The sequence below is a fragment of the Rattus norvegicus genome, chromosome 12 (assembly GCF_036323735.1).
Source record: "Rattus norvegicus strain BN/NHsdMcwi chromosome 12, GRCr8, whole genome shotgun sequence".
Classification (NCBI taxonomy): domain Eukaryota; kingdom Metazoa; phylum Chordata; class Mammalia; order Rodentia; family Muridae; genus Rattus; species Rattus norvegicus.
The window spans coordinates 34,666,140-34,691,541 of NC_086030.1; the positions used below are offsets into that span (position 1 = coordinate 34,666,140).

Genomic DNA, 25,402 nt, shown 5'->3' on the forward strand with positions numbered 1-25,402 from the left:
ACATTCAGAGCCAGACAAGCTCAAGAGCCTCATTTATAGAAGCATGAGCCGCATGGTGTCAGACAAGGAATGCATGACTCGCGCGTCTCTCCTGCCTACTGGCCTCAATCAATACCACCCCCAATAAAAAAAATCAATATTTGCTTTAATAACAATGCGATAAACAACCCTAATGATAATACCGTAAGATGGATTTGTTCAATAATGTTTCCAGTAAACAGAATTACTTTCCTTCCATAGGACAGTGTAGCACGAGCCACGTTAAACGGAAAGGCAGTATGTTTTCAGGATGTGCAAGCAACAGTAAGGAATTTGTACTAATAGGCCACCTTTTTAAAAAAGACGATTTGTGTGCGCATGCGTGCGTGCGTGCGTGCGTGCGTCTGCAACACGCAGTGCCTATGGAGGCCAGAAGGGGGAGCTTGTCCTCTAGAGCTGGAGTTGCACTTCGGTTATAACAGGAGCCACGAAGGGGTTTGGGATTTAGCTCAGCGGTAGAGCGCTTGCCTAGGAAGCGCAAGGCCCTGGGTTCGGTCCCCAGCTCCGGAAAAAAAAAAAAAAAAAAAAATCAAACCAAAACAAAATGGGGTTGGGTATTTAGCTCAGTGGTAGAGCGCTTGCCTAGGAAGCGCAAGGCCCTGGGTTCGGTCCCCAGCTCCGAAAAAAAAAAGAACCAAAAAAAAAAAAAATAACAGGAGCCACGTTGATGTGGAGAGAGGGAAGGGAACTCTGGTCCTCTGCAAAAGCAGTAAGTGATCTTTTCGTTGGTGGTGTTTTTGTTTTTGTTGGTGTTGTTAAAAAGACTTATTCATTTTGATTTTCTTTTTCTTTTCTTTTTTTTTCTTTTTTCCGGAGCTGGGGACCGAACCCAGGGCCTTGCACTCGCTAGGCAAGCGCTCTACCACTGAGCTAAATCCCCAGCCCCTCATTTTGATTTTCTTATGTGTGTTTTTTCTGCGTTGTATGTGTACATGCGTGTGTGTGTGTGTGTGTGTGTGTGTGTGTGCGTGTGTATGCGTGCCACACTTACAAAGTGCCCATGCAGCTCAAGAGGAGCTGGCCACAACTAGTTCTGGAACAGGGTTTCCTTCCCACACTATCTTCACAGAACAAATGCATGTATCATCATCAAGAAGCACCAGCCGCAGCCAACAGAGCCATGCTCTGGGAGGCTCTCGGGTCCTGGATGGCTTGGGAGTACTGGATACACAGAGGACTAAGCCAGGGTACAGAATCCTCAGTGGTGGCCATCTCTCCAATAATTTACGGGACTCACAAAGGAACAGAGGCAGGAACCATCTTGAATACTGAACAGCCATGCTGACGAATAGCTACAAGGATGGCCCTTGGGCTGGGAAACCTAACTTAGGCCCGCTTTGCTCTTAAATCATCTACTCAGTCCTGCACTGTGGTACATTTCTATAGTCCCGGTGCTCAGAAGCCAGAGGCAGGAGCAGAGTTCAGGGTCATCCTCAGTTATCCAGAGGTCAAGGCTAGCCTAGGCTACCAAAGACCCTGTTTCAGCGCTTGCACTCGTGTGCACGCACGCGCGCGCACACACACACACACACCCCAAAAGCACATGCTAGGGCTTTCTTCCTGCTACCCAGAGTCTTCCAGAATGTTCCTGGGATAATACAGTAAGCCAGGTGCATTGTAACCCTGCTTGATTACGATGAGAATTTGTAACAAAATAAAACTATGCTGAGGGCCAGTTTTGTTTTGTGGGGTTGTTGTTGTTGCTGCTGGTTTGAGACAGGGTCTCTCTATGTAGCCCTGGCTATCCAGGAACTTGGTATGTAGATCAGGCTGGTCTTAAGTCTCAGATAGCCACCTACCTGTCTCCCAAGTTTTGGAATTAAAAGCACGCACCACCGAGCCTGGCGAGGGCCTTATTATTGGTGAAGGTGACTTGGTTTCCCTGGTAAGAAGAAAGAAAGGCTTCCCACTGGGCGAGCCACAGCCTTACCTGGCTTCCTCCAGAACTTTCCCCATGACTTCCTTTTTTTCTTTGTGATTGGCATCTTCATTTAAATCCGTTCCACCAAAGATGACCCCAAAAGGAATGCCATGACCTGCAAAATGACGACAAAAGGAACAGACTGGGCGTCAGGAGGCACCCCCACGACTGGCCCTCATCCACAGAGCAAAAGCACACGTTCCCGTAACACAGGGCTGTGAGGCTTGTTTTGAAAGAGCTCGGTAGCCCAGGTTGTCTCCAGACTGTCAATTCTCCTGCCTCAGCATACTCAGGGCTGCTGCAATTATAGGTGTGCACCACCACTCCTAGATGTGGGGTGTGTGAGTCTGTGTGTGTGTATGTGTGTGTGTGTGAGAGTGTGAGAGTGTGAGAGAGAGAGAGACAGAGACAGAGACAGAGACAGAGAGGGAGGGAGGGAGGGAGGAAAAGAGAGGTGTATGTGTGAGAGGCATTTGTGTGTGTATGATGAGAGGGAGGGATGCATTTGCCACAGTGCTGGTGTGGAGGTCATAGGACAACTTTGTGGAGTCAGTTCTCTCTTTCCACCTTTGTGTGTTCAGAAACTTTGAGGAGCCAGGCTTCTAGAGAAATTGCCTTCACCCGTTGGGTCATTTCATTGGCCCAACCTTGTTTTTGAGGCAGGGTGGCCATGAGCTTGTTTTTACCCTGAGGGTGACCTTGAACTCTTAATTCTCAGGAGTCCAGTAGGATAAGCCAGGGGTCTGAGATTTCCCCCAAGCACTGCCACACCCAGTTGATATCTCTCTGGAAATTGAAGGCAAGACTTTGCATGCGCCAGGAGTTATAGCCCCAGGTCCTAGGTGTGATGTATTTTGTATCAGTTTCATTCTGGAGGAGCACAACAGGTAATACTGTTAAAAAAAACCTGGGGCCATTGAGATGGCTTAGCAAATAAAGGAAATTGCCACCAAGCCTGATGACCTAAGTCCCATCTCTGAGACCCACACAGTGGAAGGAGAGAATCATTTCCTTGTGCGTTGTCTTTTGGCTTCCACAAAGATCTCTCCCTACCACCACCACCTCCGCCATCATCACCACCACCCCATATACACAAATATATATACAAAGAAAAACTCACACTAAGATTAATCATGTCAAGTTCCGCCCATGATAGTCTGGACTATTTTGCAAATTAACTTTCCTTCACTTTTAAGCACTAAAGAAAAATATTGTTCACCACAATCTATCAGAGCCAAGCTCATCAACCCTGGGATGTGATCGAAGAGCTCATCAGAGGAAGCTGAGGATGAGGAGAGGGCCCTGTTTGTCTCTCTCTAACCTGCAGGGGCAGCACTGTGTAGCCCAGGCTGTTAGACATCGGCACCTGGAGGTCACCAGGCACAGCCCCTCCCTTATGATCACCAGCTTCTAAAGCCAGTCTTCAGGTTGGCCTTAAACTCAGAGATCCTCCTGCCTCAGCCTCCAGACTGCCCCATCCTGTTCAGCCTTAAAGTATCTTTGAATTCAGTTCCACGCACACCCAGAGTGTGGTGGCACAAGTCTTTAATCTCAGCATTCTCTATGTGTCTTGGGCTAACCTGATCTACATAGCAATTAAGTTCCAGGTTAGCCAAGGCTCTGTGGTGAGATTCCGTCTCAAAAACAAAATAGTTTATCCCACACAATATCTGAAAAAAAAAAAAAAGTGGAAATAAGATGTCATCATTCGGGGCTGGAGAGATGGGTCAGTTGTTAAGAGCATCAGTCATTCTTCTAGAGGACCCAGCGTTCCTAGCACCTATATGGACTCAACTGTCTATAGCTCCTGTTCCAGGCTCTCTGATGCCCTCTTCTGGCACCTACAGGCATGACACTCACATAAAAATAACAGGGCTGGACGTACATAGCAAAGCTGTAAACAGCACAGGCTGCTTTTGCAGAGGACGTAGGTTCAATTCCCAGCCCCTATGTGACAGCTCACAGCTGTATGAAACTCCATTTCCAGGACATCTAATACCTTCTTATAGATTCTGTGGGCACCTGGAACACATGTGGTAAACGTCTGTGTGTGCCTGCAGGCAAAATATCCTTACAGGTGAAATTGTTTAGTTGAAAAAAAAAAATGTCGTCACTTGAACCTGATTTTGTGGGAGACCTGGCAAAGATAGAAGATGTTTTTACTTTATTTTAGGTAAGATATCTGAAGCTGGGTAGGCTGGTTCATATTTGCAAACCAAGGCAGAAGGATTGTCAGGAGCTCAAGGTCAGCTTGTACTGTAAAACCTTGCCTCAAAAACCTGAGTGTGGGGGTGCTTCCAATAACCCCAGTATTTGAGAAGAGCAAGGGTTCAAGGTCAACCTTACCTACATCCTGAGTTCAAGGCCAGCCTGGGCTACATGAGACCCTGTCTCAAAAACTCAAACCAAGCCTGGCAGAGGTGGTGCACACCTTTAATTCTAGTACTTGGGAGGCAGAGGCAGGTGGATCTCTGAGTTTGAAGCCAGCTTGGTTTATAGAGGGCATTCCAGGACAGCCAGGGTTACACAGAGAAACCCTGGCTCTCGAAAAACCAAAACCAAAATAAGAAAACAAAAAACAAAACACACAACAGAAATCACAGATAACTGTGGGCCAGTGAGAAGGCTCGTCGGGTAAAGGTGCTTGCCCCCAAGCCTGATGACCTGAGTTCGATTCCTGGGACTAACATGTAGACGGTGAGGACACTATAATGTTATCCTCTGACCCCCCAGATGCACACATGCATGCTGTGATGCACACACACCCTACTAAACACATCAATTTAATTTAAAAATTAAAGACCACCAAACTGTAAGCCATAGATGATCTCAGCTTTAAAAACATGCAATGGGTGGCGGGAAGGGGCAGGGGGATCAGTGTGGGAACACCCTCATAGAAGAAGGGGGAGTGGGGAATGGGATAGGGGATTTATGGACGGGAAACCAGGAAAGGGGATAACATTTGAAATGTAAATTTAAAAAATCCAATTAAAAAAAAAACAAGGAAACTACAGAACAATTATATGGGGTGGGGCATTTGAATTGGATTCCTATCCAGTCATGGGCTACCTTCCCAGGCTGGTGAATGTTCTTAGCCACATGACCCCATCTGCTTCCTTATTGGGCATTAGCCTAGGTCATAGTCTTTTAACTTCATTAAAGCACTGTAGCCTGCACCGAATTAACTCCCAAGTTGTATGTTTTATAGACTAGTTAAAGCACAGGAGAGAGTTCCCAGAATGCACTTTGCACAGCGCCCTGGCTCTATTCTATCTCAGGAAGGACAACTCTAATATTCTGTCATTAAACACTTGAAAAATTCATGATGGACCCCGGAGGGGGGGTTATCTTTTACATACATCCCCAGGAGGGAGGAACAAATCCCTTGGGTTAGTTCAGGGTCCTTATGGTATGAACCATGAAGAAAAGCAGGAATTGACCCAGTTTATTTTCTCAAGAGTTATTTATGTAATTTATGTGCATAAATGTTTTTTTGCCTGAATTATGCCTGTACATTAGAAGAGGGGCCCCTGATCCCACAGGACTACAGGTAATAGATGTAGATGGTCGTGAGCCGCCATGTGAGTGCTGGGAATCGAACTTAGGTCTTCGGGAAGAGTAGCCACCGCTCCTGACTGCTGAGCCATCGTGCCAGCCTTGAACCAGTTACTGACACATTTGGCACTGTAGCCAGGGCGCGTGTGCACTGAGGCTGCCTCGGTGTTCTTCCCTGTAGTCTGCATATTTTATTGAGAAAATGTGATTTGCCTGATCGCTCCCTTGGCAAACCTTTGCTTTTTGAAAAGGGCTGCTGAGGCGGCCCAGCACGTCAAGGCATGTGTCCACTGATTTGTTCATGGAAGCAAACTTGCATGGGAGCCTGCACAGATGCACCCCAGATTAAAGAGGAAAAGGGGGGTTGCAGAGATGGCTGTCTGGTTAAAAGCACTGGCTGACTTAGCCGAGGACCTAGATTTTTTTTTTTTTTAAAGATTTATTTATTTATTTTGTATGTGAGTACACTGTAGCTGTCTTCTGACACACCAGAAGAGGGCATCGGATTCCATTACAGATGGTTGTGAGCCACCATGTGGTTGCTGGGATTTGAACTCAGGACCTCTGGAAGAGCAGTCAGTGCTCTTAACCACTGAGCCATCTCTCCAGCCCGAGGACCTAGATTTGATTCCCAGCACCTCCCTGGCTCACAACATGACACCCTCTTCTGGCCTCTGGGACTAAAAAGCACATATATACATATGTATATGTGTCTACATCTTGATCAAACCCCACAATGGTCACCCTCTCATGTTGCTGGGCCACCCAGCTCAGAGTTTAGTAACTGACACCAGGATGTTGAAAAGACACTATGGATTCACTGAATTACTATTACTTTTCATTTTTTGAGATAAGGCGTCACTGCTGGGTAGTGGTGGCCCAGGCCTTCAAGTCCAGCATTCGGGAGTCAGAATCAGTCAGAACTCTGAATTTGAGCCAGCCTGGTCTACGGAGCAAGTTCTTGGATCGCCAGAGCCACACAGAGAAACTCTGTCTTGAAAACGCCATCCCCATCCCCAAAAAAAGATACCATTGAACTATCCTAAAGCTTACTTTATACTTCCTAAGTTGGACTCAAAATTGGAATCCTCCTGCCTTTTACTTCCTGAGTGCTGGGAGCTATAGGCACGTGCCTCTATGCCTGGCATGTTAGGTGACTTTAGAGGCTGAGTTTATGATTCTAGAATACTCTTTATAAGAGAAGCTAACCACTGTGTCAACAGCTATTCAATCTACCTATGACTTCATTTTCATGGTCAACTTGACACAGCCTAGAATGACCTTGGAGAGTCTCATTGAGAGTTTGTCAGGTCAGGGTGACCCACGGGCATGTCTGTATGGAGACCTGCTTAGTTTAATTGATGTGGGAAGACCCAGCCCACTGTGGGTGTTACCATTCCCTAGGCAGTGAGTCCTGAACCGCATTACTGTAGAAGGGGCCATTTGTAGGAAACATGCCCTGCGTGCATTCATTTCTCTTTGAGGTCAGATGTGATGTGACTAGCTTCTTCATGTTCGCCTCAAGGATAGACTGTACCGGGAACTGTAAACCTTTTTCTCTGAAGCTTGCATCTGTCAGAGCATTTTATCAGAGCAACAGGAAACTAAACTGAAATACCACCCATGGAGAAACACCAGTGGGGAGGAAAGAGGCCTCTTGGCCACAGCAGAGTAAATGGACCACCAGAGAGACATCCTCAATGCTCTGACCCAGAGCTTTCACAGCTCTGTGAGACCCTCTGCTGTGAATACAGGCATGTGCCACACCTGGCCTGGCCTCAGGACAACAGTTCAGTAAATATTGACAGAGCGAAGACATCACCGCTATCTGTTCTGAACTGGCAGGCAAGGTTACCAAATTTAGATGATCGTTTAATAGAAAAAGACAGAGACCTTGTATAATCCTTTGGCTTGTCTTTGGGTAACGGGGCACCGTTCTTGGCATCTGGCATTTTTTTTCAGCACTCCCCTCCACCCCCACCCCTTGTGTGACTTGGGAAGTGTGAGAGGGGTACCTTGGAGAAGTCTGCCTCCTCGGTAGAGGTGAAGGGCTAGTGCTGCTTCCAGATTCTCGCCCACGATCAGGTTGGCGATTTCAGATGGGCTTTCAAAGTCAAAGGCATCTCTCAGAACGCACATGTGGCCTGCAGCTTCTAGGTGGTCCCTTTATTAGAGAGAGAGAGAGAGAGAGAGAGAGAGAGAGAGAGAGAGAGAGAGAGAGAGAGAGAGATTGAGATTGAGATTTGAGATTGGTTGGAGTTGCCAACTTGGTTAAGGCTTGTGATGGTTTATATATGCTGGCCCAGGGAGTGGCACTGTTAGGAGGTGTGGCCTTGCTGGAGGAAGTGAATCACTATGGGGATGGACACTGAGACCCTCTTCCTAACCATGTGAGAGCCAGTCTTGTCCTAGCAGCCTATAGATGAAGATGTAGATAGAACTCTTGGCTCCTCCTGCACCATGCCTGCCCGTTGCTACGCCTTGATGATAATGGACTGAACCTCTGAACCTGTAAGGCAGCCCCAATTCAATGTTGTCCTTATCAGCGTTGCCTTGGTCATGGTGCCTGTTCACAGCAGTGAAACCCTAACTAAGACGAGGCTCTGAGTAAGTTCCATTAGCAACACCTATTGTCCGAGCTGCTGGTTTGGAGGCGGTGTGTACTGAAACACAGATGGAAACTTGAAGGTGACAGTAGTCACTCATTCCCCAGCCTGCAGGACCCGGGGATCAAGGTCAGTGCAATCCCAGCTTTGAGAGACAAAAGCTTCCCGCCCCATTCAGCGGCACCGGCCTACCTCAGGCTCCATCTGCACCGCTCTGAGTCCACTGTTGCCTTTATCCACTCTCCTTCCGCTCTAGATGGTGCCCGACGGGCATCTTATAGTAGCTGTCACTCATTTTTCGTTTTACGTTTCTTCTAGGTTTCTTTTATTTTATGCTTATGGTCGTTTTGCCTACATGTGTGTCTGTGTACCACATACAATGCTGGTACCCACAGAAGTCAGAAGGTGTCAGATCCACCAATACTGGAGTTCTAGATGATGGTGAGCTGCCATGTGGGTATTGGGGACCAAACTCGCATCTTCCATAACAGCCTCCAGTGCTCTTATCCACGGAGCCATCTCTCCAGCCCCATCATTCATTTCTTTTAACGATTTCAAAGGGCGAGCATAATGGCTTCGTGGTGTAAAGGCACTTGATGCTCGCCTGACTTGGTTCTAACCATCTGAATCTGATCCTATTGGGACCCACATGATGGAAGGAGAGAACCAACTGTCCCAAGTTGTCCTCTGACCTTCACAGGTATGCTGTGGCATGTGGCATGTGAGGTCACCCCCCCCAGCCCCATGCTTCCTGCTCCACAGTAAATGAACAAATGTAGTCTTAAGCGTTTTAAAGACCGTCCTGCCAGTCTGTGCCCCCACCTTGAATCTCCAGAAGTAGGTACTCAATAAACCCCGGTCTCTGTATGACGTTACCCAGCCTCAGGTTATTTTGTTACTGTTAGTGAGCAAGACTGGACTAGCATGGGTCATCTGGTATCCAATGTGCTGTGTAAACAAAAAGGCCTTAGGAGGAAGCATCAGGCTGAGTGAGTACCATGTTCACTCCGGGACGGACGTGACGGACACTCCGTCGCTGCACCAAGATGCAGATGCTAATATCTCTTTGTATAAGGTAAAGATATATATTACATAACATGCTAATGGCACTGTGTAAAATAAGCAAAACCTGCAGCTGGAGGAATGGCTCAGAGGTTAGAACATTAGCTGCCCTTGCAAAGGACCCAGGGTTCAATTCCCAGCACCTGTCTGTGCTTTACCACCGTATGTAACTCCAGTTCCAGGGGAGTCTGTTGCCTTCTCTGGCCTATGTGGGAACCTGGCACATACCGTGTGTGTGTGTGTGTGTGTGTGTGTGTGTGTGTGTGTGTGTGTGTGTATGTAAAACTTTTAATTTAAAAAGAGTGCTTTTAAAATAAAACAATAAAAGCAAACCTTGGGTCTAAAGACTTAAATGGTTTACACCACTGTAGTATGTCTTTATTTTATACTTTTTTTTTTACTTAAGTTCTTTTTTTAAAGATGTATTTATTTTATGTATATGAGTATACTGTTGCTCTCTTAATATGTACCGGAAAGGGGCATCAAATCCCACTACAGATGGCTGTGAGTCACCACGTGGTTGCTGGGACTTGAACTCAGGAGGAAGAGTAGTTGGTGCTCTTAACCATTGAGCCATCTCTCCAGCCCTTGACTGAAGTTTTTACTTCTTTTACTTATTGTTCGGTATTGGGCTTGACACAAGATAAGCAAGATTTTATCACTGAATTACATTCCCAGGGCTCAACAGGTCACCAGGCTGTCCTTGAACTCACTCGGTAGGCCAGGCAAACCTTGAACCTGCAATCCTCCCACCCCAGCCTCCCAAGTAACTAGGATACCAAACTTGTGTCACTAGGCCTAGCCCTCAGTTGCATAACTTGGCTGTGCCATTCTCATTGTTAACTGATCAGTCAGCAGAGGTCAATAACCCTGCCCCCCCCACATTTAACATTCCTCCCTCCCCTCCCCTCCCCTCTCTCTCCCTCTACCTCTCTCCTTCTCTCCCTCTCCTTCTCCCTCTCTCTGGAAATACTGGTGGTGCCTGCGTAGCACCCACCAAGGAGCCTATCAACCGTACAGCTATTGCTTCTCTCAGCCTGAAACTCACATCATGCAAGAGTCAGAATTCTATGTGTTCTGGGCAAACTCGGGTAACTGCTATTCCATCTCCAGAAAGCTCTATGAAATGAGAAGCTGTTGGCAGATGGCAGCGACTCTGAATTCTACTAAGGAATGGATGCCCGAGAGATCCATGACCTCCGCTGAATCCCTACAGAAGGAAGAGAAAGGGGGCCGTTGCCATGGATAAGGAGAGTCATAATTACGAGTTGCTCTTTGTCTACTGAACGCCTTTTAAATAGTACCGTGACACTCCTTGCATGGTCTCATGAACGTTCTAAATAAAAAATAACTTTAATCTTAATACCCAGTGGACTGAAATCTTACTCCCGTGCCTGGCTGACTTATAACACTTTCCAATCATTTTGTCCCCCTTCCCTCTCTCACAGGATAACTCAATTCAATAACAAACTCACAAAGTACTCATTAATGCCAAGAAAAGTATGGGTTTTTTTTTCTTCTCTTGCAAAAGGTTTTTAAAGAAAGGAGCTGAGCTGGTCGTGGTGACCCATACCTTTGATCCCACTGCTCAAGGGACAGAAGAAGGTAGATCTTTGTGAGTTTGAGACCAGCCTGCTCAAAAGAACAAAAGAGCTGATAATACACACACACACACACACACACACACACACACACACACACACACACACACATACACACACACACCCTCACACCCTCCCAGAGAGAGAGCGAGAGAGTGAGAGAGAAAGAGAGAGGAGAGAGAGAGGCTTTAATAATTGGTTCTCATCATTTCCAGGAAAAGGGAACCAATTTGTATATTCATGACTTAAGATTAGAAATTGCTTCACCCATCTCCATCCAGCAACAACGCTGTTCTTTTTTATTTTTATTGTCTTTTAAATTATGTCTCTATGCCTGAATGTGTACTGTGTGCATGCAGTACCCAGAGTTGCCAGAAGAGGGCATCAGACCCACCGGAACCATAGTGACGAGCGGGTGTGAGCCACCTCGTGGGTGCTGAAAATTGAACCTGGGTTCTCTGCAAGAGCAACAAGCGCTCTTGGCCTCTGAGCCACCTCTCCAGTGCCGTGAGTCATGTGTTGAATGTGTCTCAGATGGGAAAGGAAGAGGCATTTCTGCAGGAATCCTTTTAGATGTTGTAGCGCAGGCTAAGTCCCTTTCCCAGGCTGTCGTCTCAATGCACGTGGAGACCAGAGGGCTTTCACACTCTAACTGGGTAATGCTTTGTGCATTTGCATGCCAGAACCTTCATCAAAATGGTCATGCTTGGCTCTAACACACGCTCAGCTCTGGTTGCCTGGCTCCTGGCTTCAGGTATAGCAGGCAGCACTGTGCTGTGTGAGGACCCACCTAGCCTTTAGTATTCATTTGCTAACTGTTTAAATGTTAACTGACCTCCAACACTTGCTGCTTATGCTAAATTCCGGACAAATGGCTGAGGTGTCTTCCTCAGCTGTGTGCCTTCCTTGCTGCTGCGGTTTCCCAGTGCCACCTGCAAGCCGCCCAGGGGAGGCAGAACACAGTCCACAATAGGAGTCCCAGCCAGTGTTTTTTTCCGGGCAACAGTGTGGTCTGAGACGGATACTGTGGTTCCCAGCCTCCTGTGTACCTAGCTAGACTCCACTTTCCCTACACCCCAGGCAGGAAGGAGATAGCTGAGCCTAGGACAGGTAGGGTTGGGGGTGCGGGAACCCTATTTGGTTCCGAGTGAGTACAGAGCCCTTCTCCGGGAGATTTAGGCGCATCTCTTTACAATAAAGGTCTGAAGGTCTCCCCCCAAAGCGACCCTTGATGAAGGAGATGGTCCTTGCTTGTCCAAACTGTCTTATTTGATTTTGGATGTGCAAGCATATGTCTTAGTCTTACTCGGTGATGCCCAGGAAGGGAAGCTCATGGGCTAAATGCTCAGGTCCTATCTAGCTACCTCATTAACATTGAGAACTCCAGGTTTTGATGCTATGTAATCGATTGTCGTGGTCCTCTCAGTGAGGTGTCAGGATTGCGTGTTCCAGATCAGATAATTTGGCAGGGAGCTGGCCTTACACCTACCATTCTCAATCCTGAGATTTCCCAGGGTTTAGGCTGGCTCAACCTTACCAGTTCTTCTGTCGGGTGGCACAGTCCACTTGCCCCACAGTGCCTATTTAGCATATCAAAGCTGACCTGCCGGCCACATTCTCCCATTCTCCAGTCCCAGCCTGTTACAGGATATGGCTAGCATACCCCCTCCTCCCTCGAGGCACCCCCACTATGCAGCCCCGCTGGTCTGCCCTTCCCCCAGAGGGTCTTCCCTATATAATTCAGACATTTTGGTTACCTAACCCTTTTGTTCCTTTAGGCTCTCGGCTGCTGCACCTGGTTCCCCTCTGTGGCTCCTCTCCCTTCGTTTCCCCACTCCTCACATGGCCCAGCTCAGTTTGGCCCTGTCCACTCCGGATTCTCCCAGATGTCTCTGCCTCTAGCGATGCTCTCCCACATATCTATAATAAACCTTCCCCGCCATCCTACCTAGGAGCACTCACATCCTTTCCTTCCCACTTTCTTCCTTCCTTCCCTCTCTCTGTCTCTCTCTGTCTCTTCCTGTCTCTCTCTCTCTCCCTCTCTCCTATTCAACTTATGTGGAAAGAAAAATAGTCATTTTCCCTGCACTTTCCAGGCACCCATGATGTCCTCTGAGTCCTTGGTATGGTTTGCGTGTGAGATGTCCCCCAAGAAGTTCATGTGTCTAAGTTTTGTGTGTGCGTTGCAGTGTTGTATAGTCTGTGGTGGCGACTGACTCCTGAAAGCCTCAATGATACTGATGGATCATTCAATGGATCAATTCCTAGCTGAATGGGTTTGGAGGAGGGCCAAGTCCTCCACACTCAGAAATCTGAAAATGTCAAACAAAATTCTGCTTTCCTTCTCTGATCTCTCTCAGGTATTTTGTGACAGCGAATTTAGGTGTGTGTGTGTGTGTGTGTGTGTATCCTTGGCTGTCTTAGAACTAACTCTGTAGACCAGGCTAACCTCGAACTCCTGGAGATCCACCGGCCACTACCTCCAGGAGTTCTGGGATTAAAGATATGCACCACCGTGACCAGCTTGTCACAGTTGCCTAATTTGTCGGTTAGCTAGTTGGTTCCTATAAAATATCAGTTCTGAACCTGTGGGTCATGACCCCTTTGGGAGTTGAACAACCCTTTCACAGGGGTCTCCCAAGACCATTTGAAAAACACAGATATTTTTCCATTACCACTCATCAGAGTAGCAAAATCACAGTTATGAAGTAGCAATGAAGAACATTTGTTCTGGTTGGGGGGAATTAGCACAACATTTGGAACTGTATTAAAGGGTCACAGCATTGGGAGGTTGCGACCCACTGCTCTTAACAGCAAAACCCAGAAAACTTGAGTTCTCCCCTAATTGATTCTCCGAAAAGCTTTCCCACCTTCAGCCTGGTAACTGCAGCAGAACTCAGGAGGGAGGCGTCAGAGACGGGGTGAAGGGGAAAGTGATCCCGGCTGTTAAGGACCTTTCCCCTGGCAGTTCCAGATTGCTCACTTTCCCTGAGGTACCGTCTCTCAAGGTTCAGCCGTAAACATGTTTGTTCACTAACCCTCTGTGGATGAAGCGAGCACAGCTGCCATCCACTGCGCAAAGTCCAGCTCACCTGGGACAATTCTGGTTCAACACTCTCTGCCCTAAACCAACTTAACCCTGACCGCGTGTGTTCTCCTGAGAGCCCAGGGTTACACAGCACTTGGCAGCATTTTCCAGGCACCCTCCGGGGCGCCACAGACACTGTGTTCCCTGGGGAGCTCAGCTGCAGGAGGTGGCACCGGACCGTAGGGTTTGAAACAAACGTCAGCAGGGAAACTTTGTGGAGGGGCGTGGCGGTGCACACCTACAATCCAAGTGCTCAGCGGGTAGAGAGGGTCAGAAGTTCAAGGTCTTCTCTAGCGAGGGTCAGACCTATTCCTGCTATGGGGTGGTGGTGATGGGGTTCAAGAGCATCCTCAGCTTTATGGCCAACTGTTTCACTGACTGATGGTGGTGGCGATGGCTGCTGCGGAAATGGCTTGGTGGTTAAGAGCGCTGGATGCTCTTCTGGGACACATTCAGTTCTCGGCACCCACACCGTGATTCCCAATCATCTGTAGCTCCAGGGGAATCTGACGCCCTCTTCCAGCCTCCAGGAACAGCGGGGACAGAGGTAGTTAATGTACAGACATACGTGCACATAGATACATTCCGACAAAAACGCCCAGACCCAGAAGAGAAAAGTTAAAAGTCGCAATACATTTTTAAAATACTAGAAAAGCCAATTTGAGAGTGGAAAGCAAAATGTCTTTGGGTTTCTGGAGGATGGTTTCTTCAACCACTGTCATGAAGGAGCCACTCCCAGACAGTGGAAGACATTTTGGGGTTTCATTATAAAAGCAGGGGTTAGCGGGGGTGGGGGGTGTAGCCCAGTGATTGACTGTGGGGCGTGCATGAGTCCCTGTGTTCCCTGTCCCCCAGGTCTGTCGGAGAAGGGGGACAGGGTGAAAAGGGAGTCAGAGAAGCCAGCTATCCACAAAAGCAGGAATTGACCCACAAAGCTGTTTTAAATTTAACTTGAATTATTGAAAGGTTTTTGCGGATCAGCCTCCTTTCCATGAAAGGACTCTCTGAGCCCAGTTCTAGCTGGGCAGAGCTACCGAGGTTACGCCTCACACCTACTTCCGGTGTCCTTTTTCTCCCACCAAGACAAAGTGAAGTTTGTTCTCTGGGTTACATTTATTTTGAGACAGGTCCATGAAACCTGTCTAACCTTGAACTCACGGAAATCCTCCTGCTTCTGTCTACTAAATGCAGGGATCAGGGGGCATGAGCCACCACACCTGCCTGTGTTCTAGACTTCTGATTACGTTTTTCTTGTAAAGTTGTGTTTTAGCCATGCCAGGCAGTGGTGGTGCATGACTTTAATGCCAGCACTTGGGAGGCAGAGGCCAGCCTGGCCTACAGATAAAGTTCTAGGATAGCCAAGGCTACACCGTCTCAAACAAACAAACAAAAAGTCGTGCTGTTATCTTTTATGTGTATGTCTCATTCATGTATGCACACAAGTGGGTGGACACCCAAGGAGACTAAAATCCCTGTCAGATCTCCTGGAGCTGGAGTTACAGCTGATTGTGAGCTGCCTGCTGGGATGGGACCTCAGCCCCCTGAAGAGAGAAGCAAGTACTATTAATTGCTAACCCATCTCTCCATCTTTTCTTTTCTTTCTTTCTTTTTTCTTCCTTCCTTCTTTCTTGACAGACTCTCATTACTTAGCTCCTGGCTGGCCTGAAGCTCCCTTTAAGTAAATAAAGCTGGTCTTGAACTCACAAAGAGCTGCCTTCTTCCATACTCTGTTTGCTTGCTCACTTATTTACTTGCTTCCATTTATTTATTTATTATTTATAGGCAGGGTCTCGTGTGAACTCTTTGCTTAGTAGAGAATTACCTTAAACTTCTGACCCTTAGGCTTCCACATTCAAAGTGCTGAGATCACAGATATGTACCACCATACCCATTTCGCACAATGCTGGCCTAATGTCTGCTAAGCCAGCACTCTACCTACTGAACTACAAGCACTCTACCTACTGAACCACAAGCACTCTGCCTACTGAGCCACAAGCACTCTGCCTACTGAGCCACAAGCACTCTGCCTACTGAGCTACAAGCACTCTGCCTACTGAGCTATAAGCACTCTGCCTACTGAGCCACAAGCACCCTACCAACTGAGCCACGGAACTCACTCTACCAACAGCCCTCCTTGCTTCTAAAACGCATGAGACATAGACTCAGTCCCTCTTACCTGCCATCCTATAGCTATTACTACCTTCGTTTTATGACAGTTCTTGGCCTCTTGTGACAAAAATCTTGCTCCTATTTCCAGCCTCGTGCCCAGCCCTGACTCTAGCAGGTTAGCTGCCTTGGCTCACACTCTGATCCTCTGATTAATGACCACCAGTCCTTACCAAGCCAATTAAAGGAATCAGAATCACCACGTTCTATTTACTCAGCCTCATAGAAACTTTAACACAAGTGTTTTGTTTTTCAAGACATATATGTGTATGTGTGTATATGCTAATATTTTAAATTGTGTGTACTTTTGTCTATGTGGGAATCTGTGTGAGCATAGATTCCCAAAGAGGTCAGAAGGGAGCATTGGGTCTCCCGGATCGGGTTTACAGATGGCTGTGAGCCTCTAGACATAGCTTCTGCAGAAACTGTGTGCTTTGCTCTTAATCCTCTCTTCTCTGCTCTCAAGCCCTCTTTGTCCCTGTCCCTTCTCTCCCCATCCCCCTCTCCCATTTCCCTCCACGTGCCCACAGCCGGCCTTTGTTCCTCCCCTCTTCTACTCTTCTTCTCTCATTAAACCTCTCCACGAGGAGGGAAAAACCTTTGTGCTTTTAACCTTTGAGCCTTTCTTTTCTCTACACCTGAACCCCTCTTTTTAACATGGGTGGTGGGGATTTGAACTCAGATCCATATGCTTTTGCAACAAGCTCTCTTATCCACTGAGCTATCCTCCCAGACCTGAAGATGTGACCCAGAGATGTGACGTTTGTCTAGGCACTTCAGTTCGTATGCTGCAAGCAGCGAGTTTCTTGGTCAGTTCCAAAAGAATCGGGGTAGAATTTTCAGGTTTTATGGTTGTTTTCTGGGAAAGAGGGCTTAGATGTCTATGACTACTTTGGGGAAGAGAAATTCTCTCAGTATTTTGTTGTTGTCCTTTGCTTGCTCTGTATAAGGAAGGGTTGGAGAGATGGCTCAGTGGGTAAGAGCACCGACTGCTCGTCCAGAGGACCCGGGTTCAATTCCCAGCACCGCATGGCAGTTCACAATTGGGACTCCAAGATCTGACACTCTCACACAGACATACATGCAGGCAAAACAACAATGCACATAAAAAAATAGAAATAAATTGTTTAGAAAAGAAAGGGAACAGGAGGTGGGAGCCTAGGTCAGCTTCAGAACCCTCACATGGACACATCATTTTTCTGAGCCCATAACATCATGAGGGATGGACAGATCTTTGTCATATCTCACCGTAGCTTTTTGATACCACCCAATAAATATTCCGCAGGGATCATTTACAGCCAACCACTGTTCTGTGAATCTACAACTTCACTCCTAGGCAATGTGAACTTCTCTAAGCCCCCCCCCCAAAGACTTTCCCTAACCACATACTATCCCCCTAGGAATGGCATGCATCCTCTAAGCCCTCTTCCCCCATGGGAAGGGACATAGAAACTTCTGGGTTAGCGGAGGATTCTACTTTGTGACAGCCTCCTTGCACATAAGACATTTGGGTATGTTTTCTACTATTTAATTCATCCACGATCAGGTCATTCCAGAGAATCTTGGACCTTTCCCACCCACACAGTCAAATATTAGCTAAAGGTTCTTGATGTTTACATAGTAATCTTGAATACAATCTCTTCCTCTTGCCAAGTGCCCACGACAGCTTGAAGACTGTCTCACCAACCTTCTGTATCTTGTATCTCAAATTTACCCTAACCTCAGGATCGGTGTATTATTAGCTCTTCCAGACCTGCCCTCCCAGACCTGAGGCCTTAGCTTATATGCTACTACTTCAGCCCAGAGCGCAGCCTGGACCTTATCACTTGAAGGAAGATAAGATCTCAGGTAGCTGAAACTTAACAGTAGCAGAGGATGACCCTGAACTTCTGATCGCCTGGCCTTCCGCTCCCAAATGCTGGGGTTATCGGTATGTGCAATCACACCAGGGTTTATACAGTGCTGGGAATGGAACCCAGGGATTCACATATGCTTCCTTGGCAAACACTCTTATCAAATTGGCCACACTCCTAGCAAGGTTTTATTTGTTCCATAGTACCAGTCACTCTGGAATGATTATTTACCCCTGTGTTTACTCTCCTTGTAAACGACTTGCACTTTTCTACTGCAGAGAGCCCAGTGAGTGGCTCAATTAGAGGAAAGGGAAACTCACCCAATCAAAACCCCATCTCCTCCCTGGGAAACTTCAGGAGAGCATTTGCCTTCCTTCGGTTGTTCACCGTGATCTTGAGAGGAACTGTAACATTTTCTAGCCTGAAGCCTCAACGGCTTTTTCCCGTGTTGAGAAAATAGACCCACCGAGGGGGGAAACCATTGGGAAATTTCGTGAAGCAAGTGGAGGGGGAGGGAGAGATAGCGGTGGTGGGGGCGGAGAGACGAGCACGCGAGCGCAGGGCACACAAGCATCTGCCTCCCACTGATTCAGACCAGCCCTGCTCGATCCAGGCAACCAGATGGCCAGAGGTGAGTGGACCCGCCTTCCCTGGCTTGTCCTGGCTTCAGGCTTCCGTCCCAGGTAAACATACAGAGTGAAAAAGGTCTAATTAGATAAAATAAGCGGAGCGTTCCGAAGAGAACCGGGTGGGAGGTGCGGGCGTGTGGCGGGGGTGGGGGTGGGGCGGGTGGCAGTAGCCACAGAACTCGGACCCTGAATTTCCGCACGTGCTGGACCATCGGATGCACCCAGACTCTTTGCCTCTTTCCAGCCACGTGGGTCCCCGCTCCGCATCCCAGGCCACTCTGCCCAAAGCCCATGACTGCAGCGAGGCCTTTGCTGAGCCTCTTGGTTCCCCACCACCACCACCCCGCGTCCCAGCGCTGGCTCAGGCGGCCTCTTTGCGCCATCCTAGGGCACAGACAGGGCAGCAGGCAGCTGAGATCAGAGCTGCAGCCCCTCGCGCCGGCACCTGCGCCCACGACCCGGCCGTTTGTGCACGCGCGGCTCCGGTGCCCGTCCCAGCCCGGCATCCCCAGGCGAGGGATGCTCAGGTCCCCGCAACATACCGCAGGCGCCCAGCCGTGACCGCGTTGCCAGTGTGAGGCCTCAGTACTGCCAGGAACAGGAGCCGCATGTCGCTACAGCCAGGGACTGGGCCACCAGGCCCGGGCGGCGGGGTAGAGGTGGATTCGGTCCCGCCCGCTGCTCCAAGGCGGAGCCCGCAGGTTCAGGGGTAGGGAGGGGAAGAGGGGAGAGATAGGGAAGGAAGGGGAAAGGCACGGAGGAGAGGGGAGGGGAGGAGAAGAGAGGGGAAGGGAAGGGGAGGAGAGGGAAGGGAGAAGGGAGAGCTGGGGGCCAGAGAGGACCTGAGGAGACTAGCGGGTGGGGAGAGGGTCACGAGGCCAGGTGTCAGGCAGCCACGAGCTCAGGAAGATGGGGGCAGGGTGTCCACTGTTCCGGGGACCAAGAACACAGGTGACCCTGTGTCTCCCCGCATTATGATTGTGTGTTGGTCTCCTATATGCAACCTGGTGGCTGAGACTGAGACTGCTCCCCCAGACACCAGGACCGGGTGAAGTGTGGGTACAAGACCACACGTGGAGAGGGGATTTGAGTCTCACTCTGCACGATCTTATTTTTGAGAGGACCCTGGAGCTTAGGGTACCCTGGACTCTGAAGCCTTAGGGCATAGGACAGGCAGTCGGTCTTTTTTTTTTTTTTTTTTTTTTTTTAGACCCTGGCATCCCTTAAACAAGTTCTGTGCACTTCTAGGGGAAGAGAGTGGAGAATCATAATAGAGAAGGCTGTTATGGGGCTGGGTTCAGGGATACGGGTTTGCAATTAAGGCCAGCAACGCAAAGACAGAGGCAGGAGGATTGCTGTAAGTTGAAGACCAGTCACAAGATTCTGAGGAAGGGAGGCAGAGGGGGCACCCAGCACTCTAGGATTTCTTGCTTGCTAGACTCTTACCCCAGGCTCTGAGACACATCTGAAACCCCAGAAAGACAGTTTTAGAGGACTATAGTGTGCGGCTAGGAAGTCAGGTTTGTGGGGAGCCCAGGGCCCAGAGGCTCTTGCATCGAATGCAACTGAGCAGGGGTGGGAAGAGACAGAGCCTAGTGACATGACATTTGGGTGACTTCATGGTGTTTTAGGAAGTTATGTGTAGTATTTAAAGTCCATCAATACGATAGAGCCAATATTCTAAGCATAATAGCCCCTGAAATTAATGTCTCCCCATCCCTAAAAACTCCCTAACAGCTTCAAAGAGGAGGAAGTAAATGCCTGGGTCCCTTGAGTAGCCTTCTCCCAGTCCAGCTCTGCAACATACTGGCCTCCAATTGTCAACGGACGAAGCCTGCTCTGCAGGGGGACACTGGACCAACCGTCCTACCTATTCACAGGGAGGAAGCAAGGGAAAGCTTGTTTTGTTTTGTTTTGTTTTTTTATTTATCATAGTGTTACTGGAATCTTCCCTCTTCAGTCAAGGCTAATAGGACTTGCTTTTTCTTTTGTTTCTCATTTCTCTTTTTAAGTATTACTGGTGTGTGAGTGTGTGTGTGTGTGTGTGTGTGTGTGTGTGTGTGCGCGCGCGCGAACGCGCCCCTATGGAGGCCAGCAGAGGGAGGGTATTGGATCTTATAGAGCTGGAGTTATGAGTAGTTGGGAGCTGTCTGATTTAGGTTCTGAAGTTCAAACATCCTGAGCAGGGGCGGCTCCCTTCTGCTCTAGCCTCCCAGAATTTATCTTTGAATCTGGAGATCTCTTTAAGGTGTCTTTCGACTGCCATAGCTCAACCCATCACATTCACATTCCGGGAGAAAGGAAGGAAGGAAGGAAGGAAGGAAACAAACAAACAAACAAACAGAGAAGAGGGAAAAATGATGCCCTCGGAATAGCACGTTTCATTTTTAAAGCATATTCCTGGAAATTCACAGGAATGAATAGTGTTTTCTTCATGACTACATGAGTACTTTGAGGTGACAAGGAAGCTGGCAAATGCTGTGTGATGCCCACTGTCCCCCTCAGCCAAGCTTATTTATCAGGAAAAAAAAAATGGAAGAGGAAGTCTGAGGTCACCCCTGGGATCTTAATCTAAGACAATAGGGCAACAGAAGAAAATGTGTAATGACCTCACTTGGTGGAAACTGCATATGGTGACACATACACTTATAGACCCACTTGCTGATCAAGACACAAAAGCAGGAGGGTAGAAAGTTCAAGGCCAGCTTAGGTAACTTCCCTGAGACTCTTGTCATTTTGAGTTTGGTTTGGTTTGGTTTGGTTTGGTTGAGACAGGGTATCACTATGTAGTACTTCTGTCATGGAGCATACTCTATAGACCAGGTTGGCCTCAAACTCAGAGATCTGCCTGCCTCTGCCTCCCCAGTGCTGGGATTCAAGGTGTGGCTAACGAGCTGAGCTCATTTTTCACGGGGTCTCAAGTAGGTAACAGAAAAGGGCCCAGGGGCAACTATGTTATGGTGGGAACTGCAGAAATTATTGTGGGGGAGGGGAGGCTGTTGATACTTTTCCAGCTGCTTTTAACCTAAGGCTTTTCAAATGTACGCAAAGGGGAAAAATGTTTCTCCTTGATCGTAATGTTCGCTGAGATCGCTTCCTAGTCCCTAGCCCTGGGGAGAAACAAAAGTTTTATCATCAACCCTGAAAAGATGATAGACTGTCGTAAGGAGAGCTCTGAGGGTCTGTATGCCTTCAGACATGGCTCTGTCATCAAAAATCAACACTTTTTTTTTTTTTTTTTATTTTCGTGCTCGTTATGGGCCAGGAAGCCGCATGGCTGTTGGTATCGAGAGTTTTGAGCCTTTCTGCCACTGTTCTTCCCCGGGATGCTGCAAGCTGTGGGTCACTGTGTGCGTGCACGCATTAGTGTGCAGTAATGCGTGACAGAAAAGGGAAGGGGGACAGACACAGAGAAAGGATGAGGGAGAAGAGGCGGAAGAGCGGAGGGCGGTGGATATTTCTGAACACATTCACACTCGTCTCGCGTAAGTCAAAAATCATGTGCAATCCCATTGCCCTGAGAAAACCACTGTTGTGGGTGTGAGAGGCTGGCGGTGTAGAACCCTTGACCCTTAGCTGGTGGCGCTGTTGCTGTTCTGAAAGGTTGGGGAATGTTTAGGAAGTGCAGTCTCTGTGGAGGACTTGGGTGGCTGGAGGGTTGCTTGTGGGGGAGGGGTTGGGCGGGCCTTGAGTTTTATAACCTGATCTTATTTCCTGTCAGTCTGTGCTTCCTGTCCTGTCCGGGGATCGTCAGGCTCCCACTGCCATTCTTCCCCCGCCATACACCTTCATGGTCAATGATCGGTTGCTCCTGCCTTCGTGTTTTTAAGTTTTCCAGATCGTAGAACGCGTTCGTAGGGTGATGACTGGGTGGACCTGGTTTCAGGCTCTGAACTATGCTCAATCCATCCCTCCAGAGCCCTGAGCTGCAGGCTCTACTCCTTCTGTCGTCTACACAGGAATCAAAGAATCAGGAAGCCCTGAAGCCTTCCGTTTACACATCCGGTCAACTTATATACTCGTTTCTTTGGCTTCTCTATGAAAACATGTATTTGTGTATATATTTTGTAGACAAGGTTCATGGAATCCAGGCTGACTTCAAACTCAGTGCGGTGGTTAGTTTTTTTGTTGTTTTTAATTTGCTTTTGCCAACTTTGAGTGCATAAGCTAGGGTCATCTAGGAAGAGGAGCCTCACCTGAGAGAAAGCTTCCATCAGATTAGCTAGTGGGCAAGTGTTTTAGGGTGCTTTCTTGATTGATGTGGGGGGTGTCACCCCATGCAGGTGACCCTGGGTTATATGAGAAAGCAGGCTGAGCAAGCCATGAGGAGCAAGCCACATTCCTTTTATGGCCTCTGCTTCAGTTCCTGCCTCCAGGTTCTTGCCCTTAGTTCCCTGCAGGATAGACTATGACGTGGGAGTGTAAGCCAAATACATTCTTTCCTCCCCAGCCGTAGTCGTCGTCATCATCATCATCAGTTATGAATTTTCAAGACAACGGTCTCTGCCTCTGTGTAGCCTGGGCTATCTGGAATTCTGTAGACCAGGCTGGCCTCAAACTAACAGATCGGCCCACCACCTGACCTTTGTCAGTGTTTTAAAACAGCACTAGAAAGCAAATGTCTTAGTTTCTGTTTGTTTCTCTTTCTGTGATTAAACACCATAGCCAAAAGCAAGTTGGGGAGGACAGGATTTGGCTCATACGTCCACATTGTAGCCCATCATGGAAAGAAGCCAGTGCAGAAACTCAAACAGGGCAGGAACCCGGAGGCAGGAGCTGATGAAGAAACCACGGAGGGGTGCTGCTTACTGACTTGCTCCTCAAGGATTGCTCAGGCTGCTTATGAAACCTAGGTCCACCTGCCCAGGGGTGGCACCACCCACAATGGGTTGGGCCCTCCCACATCAACCACTAATTAAGAAAACATGCCATAGGCTTTGAAAAAAAAAGGAGTGGCTCAGGACCCCCAAGACCAACCAAGTTGGAGATGTACTTGTTGGGGGTGGGGGTGGGAGGAGTGGGAGGGAGGGCAGGGAATAAGAGACAAAGACAGGAGGTAGAGGATGAGAGAGAGGGGAAAGGAACAAGGGAGAGGGGGAAGGGATATTTGTCCCTGAGGGACAAAGGATGGACTCTGGAGAGAGAGGAGACAGGAGTGGCCCATAGGCAAGTGTTGGTTTATAAAGGTAAAGGGGAAACCCCGAGTTAGGATGAGGTATTTAATTTTAATTGGGCACGTTGATTAGGTGAGCCACAGGGAGCTTCTGGTTGCTGGTCTTCAATACTTTGATAGCTGGACCTTGGAAGTCAGCCTCAGGATGGGGAAGCAGCCACATAAGGGAATAGACCTTGGTGGTTAACTTTGAATGTAAGCTAATGGCTTTTAGCAAGGCAGAGAGAATGAGGATGGGGAAGAAGGGCCAGGCCTGTCAGAGCCACGCTCCAGCTGGCCAGAGTCCCTTCAGGCCTGCCCCACAGCCTGATCTTAGGGAGGTATTTTCTCAACTGAGGCTTCCTCCTCTCCAATGATTTTAGCTGTGTCAAGTTGACATAAAGCTCGCCAATTACATCGAATAAGGACACTTTACTATGCATCCAAGGGTGGCCTTGAACTTGCGATTCTCCTGCCTATACCTTCAAAGCACTGGGATTTCCAAGCACGCATGATTTTCTGTGGCGCTGTGGCTAGAACCCACGAGTTTGAGCATTGTAGGCCAGTGCACTACCCACTGAACCACCCTGGCCCCAGCCCCAGCCCCAAGGATAGAACACCTTTGTTGATGATCATTGCTCTGCTTTGGTTGGCATTTGTCCTTGCTACAAAAGGAGGAGGAACCAGAGATGGATTTGTGTCTAATGTGTTCCCTTTGTATTTAGTAACCATGGTTAGCTGGGTTGACTAGGATTTCTCAGTGTGTAAAAGCACCTGCCTCCAAGTCTGATGACCTGAATTCAATCCCTAGGACACACATGACAGAGAGCACTGACTCCTATGAGTTGTCCTTTCACCTCCTTATGTATGTCCTGGTACAAGTAATGCTTCCCTACACACCCTAAACTAAATAAATAAATGTAATTTTATGTAGGGGCTGGAGAGAAGGCTCAGTGATTAAGAGTGCTTCCTGCTCTTACAGAGAGCCCAAGTGTAGTTCCCAGCACTCACCATAGGTGGCTCACAAACTCCTGTAAACCCAGCTTAAGGGGATATGTGATGCCTTTGCCCTCTAGGTACACCTATACTTTGTGTACATACCCACAGACAGACACATATTTAAATGTAATTTAATTTTTTTTAATGTCTGGGAAGCTGGCTCAGTAGTTAAGAGTATGTACTGCTCTTCCAAAGGACCTGAGTTCAATTCCCAGCCCCCCTATCACATTACATTTTTTTTTTTAAGATTTGTTTTTTCTTTGCTTTTCTTTTTTTTGGAGCTGGGGACTGAATCCAGGGCCTTGCGCTTGCTAGGGAAGCGCTCTACCACTGAGCTAAATCCCCAACCCCTATTTTTTTTATGCATGTGAGAACACTGTTGTTCTCTTCAGACACACCAGAAGAGGGCATCAGATCCCCTTACAGATGGTTGTGAGCCACCATGTGGTTGCTGGGATTTGACCTCAGAACCTCCGGAAGAGCAGTCAGTGCTCTTAACCGCTGAGCCATCTCTCCAGTCTTCACAACTACATTTAACTCCAGTTGCAAGGGATTTGATACCTCTGGCCTCTGCAGGCACCTGTTTACCTATGTGTACAAGCTTACACACACACACACCAATAACAATAAAATTAAAAATTTAAAATGATTTTGATAGGCAAAATTATCCAGCAAGTCCAAATAGGGACATGCCTTCACCTGGTGGCTCAGGCAAGATCTATTGCACAAAT

The 25,402-nt window shown here is 48.1% G+C and overlaps 2 protein-coding genes across 3 annotated transcripts in view; one reads left to right on the plus strand and one right to left on the minus strand.

Annotated features, from left to right (window-relative positions):
• The window catches only part of Glt1d1 (glycosyltransferase 1 domain containing 1), a 73,650-nt gene extending 54,198 nt beyond the window's left edge, over window positions 1-19,452 (minus strand). Inside the window, exons 1-3 of one of the 2 annotated variants that reach the window (XM_222147.11) lie at window positions 19,063-19,452; window positions 7,531-7,679; window positions 1,970-2,075 (exon numbers count right to left, since the gene is read on the minus strand). In XM_222147.11, the coding sequence (XP_222147.4) occupies window positions 1,970-2,075; window positions 7,531-7,679; window positions 19,063-19,130 (323 nt within the window). In that variant the 5' untranslated portion in view covers window positions 19,131-19,452. The remainder of the gene's footprint in view (window positions 1-1,969; window positions 2,076-7,530; window positions 7,680-19,062) is intronic. The other variant, XM_039090103.2, reaches the window with a different exon arrangement.
• The window catches only part of Slc15a4 (solute carrier family 15 member 4), a 33,847-nt gene continuing 26,888 nt past the window's right edge, over window positions 18,444-25,402 (plus strand). Inside the window, exon 1 of the mRNA XM_039089072.2 lies at window positions 18,444-18,574. The gene's annotated coding sequence lies outside the window, so the exon portion shown is untranslated. The remainder of the gene's footprint in view (window positions 18,575-25,402) is intronic.